The following is a 14,666-nucleotide window of genomic DNA, read 5'->3' on the forward strand; positions in this document are numbered from 1 at the left end:
CTCAAGTCCCTTAAATTTGTCTTAAATCTCTGGATATCAAAAACCTCTAACATACTTGCTCCTGAGGATACCTGAAATATATTGGTAATTTATAAACATGTTTCAGGGTTACATGATTGGTAAGTAAACAAGTCTTTGGTAAATAATAACTACTCTGTTCTTTACTCAGTTAAAAAACTTAATCCATTTTTAAATCTAGTTTAACTGATTTTTTTTAATAATTATTTCTATAGTGAATAAGGCTCATGGCATAATGTTGAGTGGGATGAATTGCTGTACGTAGCAAAACCTGAATGATGTTTTCAGTTACAAATCCTGTTAGAGCAAATACTAGTTTCCTGCTCTGGCTCGTTTTCTTTTTGTGCCTTTCAGCCAGGCCCAGGACGCTGAATCTGAGTGAGACTTTCTAATGAATTAGATTTCCAGCATGTAAAGGTGTCAGAAATCTAGAAAATACTGTCCATTGCAAGGATACATTCTACAGTATGTACTGAATTGTATGCCAAAAACTACAACAAACCAATAAGTTTAAGGTTGAAATACATATTATAGCTGCAGTATTTCCTAAAAGTGTCTGCTTTACCATTTGTGCAGTAAAACAGAAAAACTATGAACTATGCATGCTTGTGCAAGTTGAACATGACTTCTTGCTCCCAAAGGAAACTTAAAGGCACAGGACATAGGCAATGTGAATGAAAACCTGGTAACAAACACTGGCTTCCATTCTATTACAAGAATCCAATTAGAAACTGAATGCCTAAACTGATATTTTTTTCTGTTTCTGTACTAGATGCCTTCACTTTGGCTAAAACATACTATACCAGGTCCCTTACAAAAAAACAGCAGCATTAAATAGATTTTGTAATTTCAGAGGAGAAATAAAAAGATGTCTGCTTTAAGTTTGGTTTACAGAGTTTTGGGGATTATTTTAAACATGTCCAAGAAATTAGCAGATTATTTTCACTGATTGTTACAGTTTTACTGTTCTACTACATTTTTAATCATTTGCCTTGTTAAAGGATCAGTTACATTTGAGACAACAAATATTATGCTTTACAATAAATAATATTCAAGTCAATGTCTTGTACTTACAAAATAACACTATAATATTCAACTCTATTTTATATATTCTGCAGCAAAAATAACATTTCTAGTAGGAAGGAATTACTTATAAACTTAGCAAGATCTAGACATTCACATATGTGTGTAAACAACTTAACGAGGTTTATTATCTTTCCAGGAAAGCTATGCTTTTACAGTAGGTTTCAGCTAAATGTTATCATAATATGGTAGTAAGCATGTAACAGTGCTTATATTTAGTTCCATCACAAATTTGAATTTGAAAGGAAAAAGAAAGTAAAAAAAATAAAAAGGAGTGCCATTATTTACAAAGAACAGCAACTTTCCTTTTGCTTCACAGGTGACTGTATCTGTGTGCGAACAAAATGCTAGGGCGAGACATTCCAGATGAACTGCAGCTAATGTTGGACGAGGATGATTTCATGATGAACAGTGAAGGTCCTGGTAATAAACACCTAGAAAGGATATGAAAAACATAGCAGAGTTTACTGGCAAAGTGACATTCAAGAGCAAAAGAATTAGTTTTTCATGTATCATACCTTATAATCATCATATGCAAGAAATTACATACAATAAATATTTATATACATATACTGTATATATAATTATATACAATAAATAAATAATAAATACAGTCGCTAACTCGGGAAACAGACCTAAATTCAAAGAAACTCTTAGCGAAATTTCAAGATGTTGTATGAGGATTAAAATCTTTCCAGTCCTTCCTGTTTAAAGCAAGTGGGTAAACAAACAATGGTATTTTGTGTAACACTACTTCCAAAAATTAATACTTCAGCTATTGTTGCCTGATATTACAGTACTATTTGTTTACTTTAAACTGGGTAAAAACTCCAGTTGATGTTAACCAGCTTATAAAAAGTTCAGTTGTAAAAAAAAGCTGATTAGGGAAAAAACCAAATTTTTTCAGCTTTGTTTCCCAGCTCTAATTACCTAAAAGTAGACACACTATCATCACTGCTTTAACACAAAGAACAACAATGCTGCAATGTAGTAGGTCACATCAGTGACTGCTTACCTTTTAAATTCAGGCAACTGCATCACCTCTCTTTTTTTTTTATTAATTACAAACAGTAATTTATCATATTCATTCTTAAATCTATCATTTCCTAGTGACAGGAGTAATAGTTAATGTCAAAGTCATTAAATGAGCATAGTAAGTGTGCAAAAATAACATCCACATTAAATCACCATTTTGTAATGAAATACGTCAATGTTAGGAAGGATTAACACAACATATTGTATAAATTATTGCTTAACTTTTTTTTGCGTCATTCTAGTGTGGTTGGTTTTATTATCTTTCTCCCCGTACAAATAAATTTTCCCAGCTAAAGAGGTATCTATTTGCATATATCTACTTGATACTTACAAGGTATCATTGAAAGCTTTAGTTTCAAACATTTGTTTTATAAACATGCTCCATCCCTGGTGGTGTTCTAGGCCAGGTTGGACAGAGCCTTGGGTGGCATGGTTTAGTGGGAGGTGTCCCTGCCCATGGCAGGGGGGTTGGAACTAGATGATCTTAGGGTCCTTTCCGACCCTAACTATTCTATGATTCTAACAGAAACAAAAAAAAAAAAAAAATGGTTTGTGCTCAGAAAAAAATAAAGTTCTTCAAATTAGATTTATAAAGTCTTGGAAAAAGACTTCTTGTACATTAATATATATTCTGATCTTTTCTTGCACTTCATACAATTTTACAGAGAGTAAACTATTATTAGTAGGTCAGATTCTTACATCATTTAAAAACAGAAAACTAGATGAGAAGTGAAATTGTATTGTGGCTCTTCCCTTCCTAGAAAAATAGTTCATTACCTTACAGTTGCGGGGCATAATGAGAAAAAGCATTTATTTCCATATTTGTCTTTCTTTTTACAAATTCAGAATATCATGGTTAACCAGTATATTGCTGTATCCATACTATATATGTAACATTTGTGGAGATATTTTAATCAATCAGAATTATCATGATACTCCGTTGCTGAAGACATACTGATACTAAGAGAGAGAGGGCTTAGATTCCTGTAGCCTGTGAAATTTATGAATAAACTTCCATTCAGCATCCAAAGAAACACAGAAACTGAACATGAGAAAGTTCTGTTGGACCATCCCATTCACCACTTCCCAAATGCAAACCTGTTAGCTGCAGTACATTAGTGTAATCCGATCTGTTTGAATAGTTTGTGGTTGGTCATGATGAAAAATTTTCTGTAGTATTAACAGTAAAAGCAATAAAAACTTCAACGTTGAAGATTTTCTAGTCTTAGCTTATCCAAATTACTTTACCACACTCCTGCTATAGCTCAGTTGATGTTAATATTGAATATGATTTGTTTTGTGGCTAGCTTACTTCTATTTTTGCTGAGACCAAACAAATTCAGTTTCTGGTTGGTTTTAAATTTTATAAGAGTGCCTTGAGATCCATATGACAATAACAAATGTGTTCAGTGTATCAAATAACTAGTCTGAGATATAGCAAGTAAGCAATTAAATCATAAAATAAGTTTAACAGATAATATATCAAAGGTTTGCTTTTCATGTACTATTAAACTCCTAAAGCTTTTCTATGAAATAATGTCTGTAAGATGTTTTATATAAACAAAGCATTTGTAAGTTTATATACATAATAATTCAAATTGCCTTTATGGATAGAATTTGGAACCTACGTAATTTGAAGCTTACATTTAATTCTCCAGCTATGACTGTTAAATTGCAGACCGTTGACTCCCACAGCTGGAGCATTTTCAGTAATCCCTATTGTACCTGGTTGGAGAACTAAACCAGCCAATGGAGAATCAGGTAAGTGCCAAATAATTTTTTACTATATGGTGCTGTTTTGCAAGGTTTGAAAATATATTTATGCTCTGTAAGATGAAATAATAAAACTTTCAGTCTGTAGGTTTTAGAAATCAACTTTGCAAAACTATGCAATACAGTAAATCAGATGGCACTTACCTGACCCTTGGCTGGAGCTGCACCCCTATAGCATCCCACTGCGAATATGAAGCCAGAAGTATCACACCTGTTAGGATACCTCTATGCAAATGCAAATCTGGAATCAGTGACATTGAGGGATCTGAGAAGGGGAAGAAAGGAAATTTTCAGTTCAGTGTATGGAAAGCCTTTGCTGCAGCTACGTAGGCAGTAGGCAAGACTTTAATACGTGTAGTTTTATACAAAATGTGTATATCAAGTCTTCTTCTAGCAGCACTTCTAGAGTGGGCTGGAGAGATTAGAATGATAGACACTCAGGATCAAGGGAAATATTGGGGGAGTTGCCTTTTTTTTAATACATAGGGAACGAGGCTTAAAGAGAAGGGTAGTGGTAGCAACATAGACTAAAACCTGTTCCGATATTATCCTTTATAATTTAGTAAGAGAATATTAAAATTTATACCTTCTATCATCCCAGTGGAGGCTATTCCCAGTTGGAGATCCTCTTGAGTCTGATGAATATTTGTAAACCACCAGCAGGCAGTGTTTACAAAGCTGTACTATTCGTTGGCAACACTGGAGTTGCACAGGAGTCACCACCTCTGTGCTTTTACTCAATATGGTTTCCCAAGAGTTCCTGTTACGGAAAAAGGCAAGAGTTCATGTTTTCTCTAACAAATTGCAGCCTGGGAGCTTTACTGCTTTATATCAGATTTAACAAGAGAAAAAGCATGACCTTGGCTGTTTACAGGAAAGGTCTATACTATTTAACACAAATGCTGGCAGATGCAGAGTCCAAAACACAAATTAAGAAGTTAATCTTCATATGTGAAATGCTCACAGCCATTTCTCACATGGTTTTTCCCTAAAGCATTTATAGGGCCATTACGTAGGTTTAGCACATAAAGATTTATTGTCACATAATCTTGTATGTATCTTACAACAGAAATAACAAAAGCTACTTACTATTTTTAACAGGCTACCACCTGAGTGCAAATGTGACATCATATTAAAGGAATTATAACAGTAATAAATTATTTCTAAACGTCTACACAGCATAATAGTAGTAATTTACAGGTGATTAGTATGTGCTCTGCTTCCTTATCAAATAAACATATGTGGAGAGTTTCTCCGTTTAGTCATTCAAATAACTACTTCTCCCATCTGGTCACACGGGGTTGGTCTTCTAAAATTAAGTGGAACTTGCAGAGTGTATCTAAAGCAGCATGCCTTTTTGACATACAGACCATCACCCTTTTTGTTTCCTTAAAAAGCCACATCTCTTTCCAAAAAAGCCCAAAACCCTACCATACCAACATAAACGGGGTATGTTTTACCACAGAAGATTACAATAACTCTTTGCATACACCTCAACACCCCGCTGTGGCAAATTCCAACCAGATTACAGATCATTACATCCGTTTCAGGGGCAGCACGGTCACTATGAAGACTTTTTTGGTCAAATCATTATCCAGTAGCACAGATGGTTTGTAAGCTTGAGGGGGGGTTTTGTTTATTAAAGAAGCATTTCACAGACTGAGGAAAATTTGCTGCATCTGGCTTCAACATAGCATCCAGGATGATTTAGCCTTGTCCACTGAGATCAGCAGTAGATTTCACTAACCTGGTATAGGAAGTTTGTCCTTAAAACAAAATCAAAGAACCAGCAAGCTTACTTCTGCCTACAGAGATTTTTAATATTATGCTGTATTAGGACTGAACTATAAACATCAGTGACTAAAAGATAAGCTGTATGTACAGCTAACTGACTTTACAGCCTGGCTCCTCAGTCTAAATGATATTTTCTAGCTGAAACTGTTCAGTCTGATAGAATTTTCACTGCACACATCCTTTTCAAGTGATGCAAGCATTTCTCCTTAATTATTATCCATCTAATGAATTGCTTAAGAAGTGGTGTTTATAAGACACCAAAACTGTTTCAATATCAAAAGCAGAACAATTCTACTAGTTGAAGAGCTAGTATTTTCTTCAACATACTTTTCTCAATATTGTTTCCTGTCTGGGAGCTTTCCACTTGTATTTTTACATGAAAATTAATCTATTGTCTTCGTTCTTTCCTTACAAAATCATGTGATGGTTTGTAGAAAGCAGCAAGATGAAGTTCTGAGTATTACAGTCATTCATAGTGCTACACATAATTATATTCTAATTCAATCCATAAATCTCAAAAATCCTATAGAAGAAACTCTCTGGATAAATTCTTTCAGTTCTGGGCTGTGAGGTCTGTGATCACTTTCCCACTGCTAGGAGGGATTTTATCAGTGAAGAATAATGTGGCATGCTCTAACTATAGTCAATTATGAACATAGTGGTATAGAGTTAGCCTAACAACAAAAATGGAGATTTAGAACTATATATGTGAATTTAATGAACTTTCATATAAATGTGCCTGTGGAATCTCCTCCATGTGCTACACAGATTCAGTTCATACTCCATTATACTGCAGTCAACAGGGATCAGAGTACTGTTACCTAAGGAAACTTAATTTGTTATGCTCTAGGTTTAGTTTCCCATACATTAGTAAGAAATCATGGACTCCTTCCCAGATCCATAGAAGAGTATTATGCTTAATTGTGCAATATTGTCAATAATGTGTTATTCTTTTTATAGCCATCTGAACTCAACTGGTTATACCAGGTTTCACTTATTAATTTTGTTTATTATACAGTAAATCAAATGTAGCTCTCTGAGGTTTTCTTTGTTTCTTTATTCATTCTTCTTTCTAAAATAGCACATGCCTAGAAGAGATCTAACCAGAAGAAGAAACCTTAAGGCTATCAGCTCTGCTTTTCTCCCAAAACATAAATCTTACGAATAGTCTAAGTACTATACTTTTCAATAAATTTTCATATACTCGTGTTGTTTATGAACTAGCACATTAATACCCCTACCCTACATGTTTTCCCAAATTCTACACATGTCCTATGTTTATTCCAATCTGTTCTTTAAAATGGTGCAAGGACCTCTAGGGAAGAGTGATGAGAAGTTGGCCTTTCTGCTACAGAGATCCTGTCCTAAATTCTTTGTTGTGGATTACACAGCAAGAAGGATGCTTGTAGCAGAGTAAATAACGTACTGGGAAAGTACAAACAGCCTTTCTGGTTTCCTCTGTGAGTTCTGTAATAAGTGTATTACATGCAGAGTGATCTCTACACATACTGGACATTTGGATATTACTTTTATAGTATTTTTAGAAACTTTCACATAGAAAAGAATGCAAAGCTGACTCCACTTTGGAATCAGCTGTCTTGTTCTGCATGAATGAAATAATGCTAGATGAGATATCCTACTCTTCATTGAACTCTTATGCTGGCTCAAAGACTCTTCTCCTAAGCCAAGTGAGCAGCAGAGTTGTTCAAAGGAAAATCATTTTCTGTAGAGAAAAAAAAAAAGCTAAAAGTTTTCATGCATATTAGAAGATTTGCACACTAAAAGTAAATTCAAAATAGTAACCGCATTATTAAAAGGAAAGGTAATTATAATATTTTATTGCAACAAAAATGGAGCTTGGACCCAAGACTTCACACACCTCTGCTGGCATGAAGAAGGAATCCTACAGCTACTGAGGACTATACCAAAAAAAAGTTTTGGTTTGGAAACATGGAAACCTTTTCTCAGCCTACTTTAACTTTTGGAGTGTGCAGTGTTGGTGCCAATACCTACCTGTAACAAACCTTAAGGCTATTATCTACATGTTCCCATGGCCCATCTTGGTGGGAAAAAAAAAAAAAAAAAGTGTAAAGACTCCTAATGGCTTGCACAAGAAGCCTTCAGCAAGCAGAAGATAATGGTAAAAAAAGCCCCAAAACCTCATGACCTTTTGCATACCCTTAGATCCTTCTTCTTCTTGTTACCCATTTTGTTGGGAAACAGCTAACAAGTGCATTATGTGCATTCTGTACAAAGGACATACTGACCTAATTCCTTTGTACATACAATATCCACCAGCATACTGTTGTTTGTTATGCAAGCTAATCAAACCCCCTCCCATTCTTTATACATTCAATATACTTAAATAAGAATGTCTTTTTGTATTCAATATATTTAATAGTTAAACATTTGTATTCTTGTTTTATGAATAAATCAGGGCGGGGAGACTATTTTATACCTATGATCTGGTCCTCCAAACCTATCCTTACCTGAATGCCTTTGATTTCAGGAACGTAGATTTTGAAGTGTAGAATACTGAACTTTCAATATATGGCATAATCTTTTCTTCCCCATAAAAAACTTGTATTTGCTACCCAAATCAAAACCTCCTGCTTACCTCGGTGTGGACATTTCCTGTTCTCTGCATATTTAAATTCCCACCAGTGTGGAAAACAGTCAGTATAATCAAGCACAGTAATTCAAACTCATCCTTGGTAAATCAGAGAACTGACACTGCATTTGGCATGAGATGTCAGCTGCACTTGTGACTGAATTTTTCCTTTGTAAAGCTCAGATAAATATCACAGTAATTTATGTTGATGGTAAGTCCACATTTGACATTTAGAGTGGACTGGCATCAAGATTGTGCACCATCCTATGAAAGAGTTGACCTAAAGCTCAGACATTTTGAAAATGAGATTTTTTTTTTTGCTTAGATTATTATATTTGTAAATACATTACTAAATGGCTGATTCCATTACTGAAATGCTGGCCTAGATTAACAGATTTCTAATTCTACTATATCTCTAGATGGTTTTAAAACAAGTTCAATATATTACTGCATTCTCTTGAATGAAAATGAGCAAAAAACTATGCAGCATGGATTGTAATTGTGAAGTTATGAAGAAGACTAAGATAAAAAAAAACAGGCTTACCCTGAATTACAGAAACAGTTCCACAGACCTTGACCATGGCTCCAAAGTAAGCGATTAAATACACGGTTAAAAAGACGGTACAGATGTAAATTTTCAATGTCTGGAGCCTTCCAGACATGCTGTAGAACTGCACGAACACTTGTCTTGACTATATCCAAAATCTAGGAAAGAGTATTCCAACCAAATCAAAGCAAAGGCATATTGCAAAACCATATAAAACTATCATATAAAAATATATAATAATCATATAAAATAATCATATATAAATAATATATATATATTATATATATAATATAATATATATTTTTATATATATAAAATATATAAATATAATATATATATTATAATATAATATATATATAATATAATATATAAATAATCATATAAAACTAATCTATAAACCTAAACCAAACTGTTTGCTGATTCACTGCACACATACATACACACAAACACACACGCACAGATGACTGCATAGCTATAAATTCCCACAGATGTCTGTTCATTTCTGTGCATTCATCAGCAAACTTTTATGATATGCTTTTCTGTCAATAACATTTTGCAAAGCCAAGGAAATTTTTTTTTTTCCTTAAAGTTCATTTCAATTTTTTTCAGTCAGTTCAACACTAATTCATTTAAATAACAAAACGTTTAAAAAGAAGCAACATAATTAACAATCCAAATATTATCTATTTGAAGATTATATCTTTTTCCCCAGTTGCTTTTAAAATATCATCTATTTTATAAAGAACTAAAATGTTCTGAAAAGCTACAAATTGCTCTTAGTTTAATGTCTGTTTAAGCTCAGTGTTACCCTAGATGAAGCCATTTTAGTTTAGCTTTCATGCAGGAAACTGTGTAGTGAAATAAGTAATAAGAAAACAACCAGCAAGATTTTTAAAATAGCTATTTTTATAGAAATGCAACAAATTTATGATATACAGACTACATTTAAATGCAAGTGTGTAAAGATGTGGGTGAAGAAAATGCTAAGCTGCATTCAGTATAGCACTGAGCGGTCTACACAGTAAGTCTTAGCTACTCAGTGCACACACATGCTTACAAGGTAGTTGCACATCCAACTCATTGTAGTCCTCTTGGATACACCTTTGCACATCCCGTTGAACTGGGACACAGAAGGTGGGATTTGTCTTGCCTGCTTTTAAACATCTGTACATTCTGTTAAGTCAGGCCTCTAGGTTCCCTCCATAATCACTGAAAAGAAACAAGTTCCAGAGTGTCTTGGCTTCTGTCTAGTTAGATACTATCAATAAGACTGGGAATAGTTTTGTGACCAAAGTAGCATTTAGGCTCCACACTGGCACTCTGAACAGTGTAAAATCTATCCTAAAAAAAGTTTATGGTGCATGTAACCTGCTAACAAAAAAGTCAGTTAAATCACCATGATTTCTTATAGAGACATTCTTATTGCCCCTTTTGCAAAGCAGACTCAAGTGGGTGGTGAACCGATGGATGTATTCTTTATTTGGTATAAGATGTTGCAAATCAAAAGGCGTAATACTTCCCCAGGAAACTTTGAGATCTGTATGACAAACTGATTCACATAGTGAAACATCTGACACTCAAAAGGTGAATGAAATTTAGTAGAACAGCAAAGTATGGAAACATGGTAAAGAACTGCAGTTTTTGGTCCCGGAAAACAAACTGTTGTTTATAAATAGTCTGATTACACATGATGAAGGAAACAAAGCACAGATAAACAAAATGCTTGCAATAGCACAATGAAGCTACATAGTAAAAGAGTAATGCTTAATGGGCAGAAAATCTATAGATATGTGATAATGACAACCTCTTTTTGAAGACGTAGGAGTAGTCTGCATGCACAGGTCTTGCACTAATTCCATACGCATAAAAACCCAATGCAAGTACAGTGCACTGTATTCTCTCTGCTGAGAATCTTTATGAATGCAGGTGTCCAACATGTTAAAAACCACACCTGTGGTCTCTTCCTCTCAGAGTGAGATAAAGAGAGTAGTAAATTATAACCTAAGAATGGTGACCTTGTTTAGTAACTGCAGGAGCTAAGCCCAGGTTTTGAACTGCTCCATGGAGCAGTGGAATGGGCCCAGATTTTCAGACATTCCCTAAGCAGCATTAGTCTACTATCTTAATACTTCCCAAGCATTCTTTTCACTGTGTCTTGCCTAATTAAGGCTTTCCCCACACAAAAGGCCAGCTGTGATTGTATACATCCATTTGAATCGAGTCCCTAAATTACGTAAGGGATCAACTACATATTCCTTCGCAATGTTACACTGACTGATGGTAATTTATCTGTGTGTGTAAAACAGAACAATTCCACCCCACATAGATTCTCTCAGTAGTCCAAAAGACGTGAACTAAGGACTATGATGCCAATGTAGAGTTTTTTTCTTTTACTTTAGCACCTGGAATTGAAGAAAACTAAGAACTGAACCTTGCATCTTAAAGCAAGCTGAAGACTGCAAGGTACTCTGGGAAAGAAAAAAACCAAACCAACTTTCTTGTTTTTACTGTGTTGATATTGCCAATATGCCAGAGGGGAAAAGTATCTCAGTTAATTGTTCTTAATTTGCAACTATGGCCTCAGTCACATCCATTTAAGAAAAGAGACAAGGCATCTTGAGCTGGAACTTCATGAAACCTACATCCTCGTTTTTCAAAGTTAATTTCCCTAGCTTGCCTTCATCTTTCTGTTTAATTTACATCATTTACTTTAACATAACCAATTATCTAGGTGTAACAGAACAAGATGTTATGAAAGAGCATATTCAAAACCCTCTGGTAACCATCAAAACACTTTTAAAGAAATTACGTAAAGTGATGTAACATGAAGCAGTCTCAGCTCCTCCCATGCAAGTCTCTCTTTCCTGTAAGTCTTGGGAGACTAAATTTCACTTTAGCACCAGTTTACTCTCAACTTGCTTCTAAATGCCTTCTGTAGCTCTGCTGTAATGACAGAATATTACACACTAAGAATATGAGCAGAAGTTAAATTTTTCTACATCGTGTTGAATAACTGTTAAGCAAATATAGCTGTCAGGGATGAACATTGTGAAATCTAGTACATTGCGCAGGTATTTTCTTCTTGTGTGTTAGAATTTCCTCGTAAGTATAGTAAAGGGGACTGAGTTTCTGGTTTATATTTCTCAAAGTTGCAGAAGGTACCTTTGAGACAGATTCTTTACTTGCATAAATATTCTCCACCTTGAGCTCACTTCTCCTTTACCCACCTCATTGGAATATAAAACATACTTCTTTCAAATCAACAAAAGCTTACACATTTGGCAGTCCTCAGCTGCAATGTCATTGTCAAAGTTAATCCATTTTTATAAACTACCTTTCTAAGAATAACTATGTGATTGCTTGAAGGGATTGAGGTTAAAAGCAGTTTAAAAAAATAAAGGCAAATCATTTCCAGTGCAAGCAAAGATGAAGGGCGCACTAATGCTTTCAGGAATTATAAGTCTCCTAAGTTGTAAAAGATGTCCTTACAGGAAAAGCAAAGAAATCCACATTTCTAATTGTGCAGTTTTTGCTAATAACAATCTGGCATATCAACTTGTATCATCCTGACTTTGTACATGTGCCCTTGGATTGTCAGTCATATAGGGGACAGAACTAACCCTTATTGTTGGCTTTCTGAAATAATGCTTAAATGAAAAAATTCTGAATAGATTGGAAAAACAAACAAATAAACAAAAAACCCAAGAAAAGAAAACCAAAACAAAATCAAAATGCCAAAACAAAGTAAGCAAACAAAACCAAAACCAGACAGACACAGGTAAATTAAGGCAGATGCCCAAAAGGAGCTCAGGAAAAGAAGTTGAAGAATGTGTAGTAAAAAGTCTCAGTCCCTCAAAGAGCAAATTTATCACTCTCCCTGTGGCAACTCCTTCCCAAAGTTATGACTTATGGGGAAGGGTTGAAAAAGACACCTTAACCAGTCTTGTGTGAAAGCCCCGTATCTCAGTTGCAATGGTGGGCCCAATCTGGTGACTTCTTTCCATGCTTGTGACATCATAGATTAAAGCGAGCAATTCCAGCAACATGTCCCTGTCCCCCACCAATTCCAACTGTCCCAAAGATTCCTGCTGAGAAAATGACATCTCCAGTGTGACAGCAGTGTGAATTTTGGGCCCTATTATGCATGTATGTATGTACGTACTTATCTGTTCCTCCCTCCTAGCAGCTCTTTCTCGATATCATTTTCTACTAGCCCCACTAAAAGTCTCTCTGGTTTGGGGCTAAAGGCTAAAACTGCCAAATGCACACAATAGAAAAGACCTATGCACATGTATATTGGAGTAACAGCACTCTTTCCTGTAATTAAATGAAATGAGATCACTTTAAGCAAAGGACTATTCAGTAGAATAACTGTAGACATCAAACAAAAAATGACACAATTCCAGCCAATGGAGATGGCTGCTATACTGATTCCTGTCAATGGCAGAAGAAATAATTCTGCTAAATTATAGAGCTGTGCTGCCATTTGACATGGTTTAAGAAGAATTTTGATTAAACTATATCCTCCTACATTTCCAAGTTCTTCAGTTTGTCATGTGTAATTTAGTTTTATAAAGCTGTGTGGACACATACTCCATTTAATATCTGAACTTCAATTGAATAGTCAAATATAATTCTATCTGATGACATCACACTGAATGAACATTTTCTCTGTCCAGTACGAAAATATAAGCATTTAATGAAATATTCAATAAAATACAATTTGAAAGACTGAGGATCATACTGCTGATTTTATGAAAAGTAATTTGAGATGAGGATCTGAAATAGTTCTTCTGTTCTTCTATAACAATCTACCAACCTTTTCCATTTTTAATATTTATCATGTATACAGGATTTTGATTGTCTCTTTCTTTTATGGTCTATAAAAATAGATTGTGAAACTGAGATTATATGCCTGGGCCTGATATGCTAATCCACATAATGTGTCAGTGACTGAGGCAGAGAAAGACCCAAAATACTGCTTTAGGGGCACCAAAGTATTACTAATAGATATAATTTCTGCTATATTAAGGAAAACAGATATTACACTGGGGAAGATTATTTTGGCTGACAGATGACATACAGATATGACTGACATACCAGAGTAAGTCAGCTTTTAAACAGATTAAAAACTCCTTAGATGCTATGCACAACAGTAGCTCCTAGATAGCAAATGATAAACAAATATAATTAGTCCTTTGCAAGACTAAACCAGTTGAACATTATAACAATGTCAATAATCTTTGCTTGGAAGGTCTGTTTTTTTCTTAACATGATCTTCGTAATACTGTAGGTCAGAGATTTAAATAACCAAGTAAGGTATCACTAAGTCTAATGAAGTTTTAATACACCTGGTCTGAAACTGCTGAATGGTTCATCCCTTACCAATCAAATCTTCTGAATCTATACACTTCTAAGAACATTTGCAAAATCAGGCATTTAAGCACTAATCATTTATTTGTTTGCTTTTCTTTCAAGAGACTAATCTTCTAAGGAATTGTTTTTGAAATTACATTCCAGGATAATTATGCTTATCTAAATATGGAGCAACATAATTTCCTGCAATGGAATTAATTCATATATATGTTAGTATTAATAGCCAGTATTTTAGTATCTCAAGTCACACCCAGCTCCTGCTAAACACCAGTAGAAATACGGGTACGTTCCTGCTTCAGATGATCTTCAGAAAATGAAATATAGGTCACTTACTTTTCGTTGTTTTACAGAATCCAGTTTTATCAACCAATAGGATGCCACTTTTGTTTTGTGATACTTCCAGTTATCCATGATCTGTAGTCATTGCAA

General features: G+C 34.5%; 1 protein-coding gene across 1 annotated transcript in view; it reads right to left on the minus strand.

The window, feature by feature from the left end:
- Positions 1 to 1,414: 1,414 nt before the first annotated feature.
- The window catches only part of TTLL7 (tubulin tyrosine ligase like 7), a gene marked incomplete at both ends in the record, with an annotated part of 50,719 nt that continues 37,467 nt past the window's right edge, over positions 1,415 to 14,666 (minus strand). Inside the window, 4 exons of the mRNA XM_080623665.1 lie at positions 1,415 to 1,535; positions 4,496 to 4,669; positions 8,859 to 9,019; positions 14,571 to 14,651. Coding sequence (XP_080479791.1) covers positions 1,415 to 1,535; positions 4,496 to 4,669; positions 8,859 to 9,019; positions 14,571 to 14,651 — 537 coding nt within the window. The remainder of the gene's footprint in view (positions 1,536 to 4,495; positions 4,670 to 8,858; positions 9,020 to 14,570; positions 14,652 to 14,666) is intronic.

Source organism: Psittacula echo (assembly GCF_963264785.1).
Source record: "Psittacula echo genome assembly, chromosome: 7".
Classification (NCBI taxonomy): Eukaryota; Metazoa; Chordata; class Aves; order Psittaciformes; family Psittacidae; genus Psittacula; species Psittacula echo.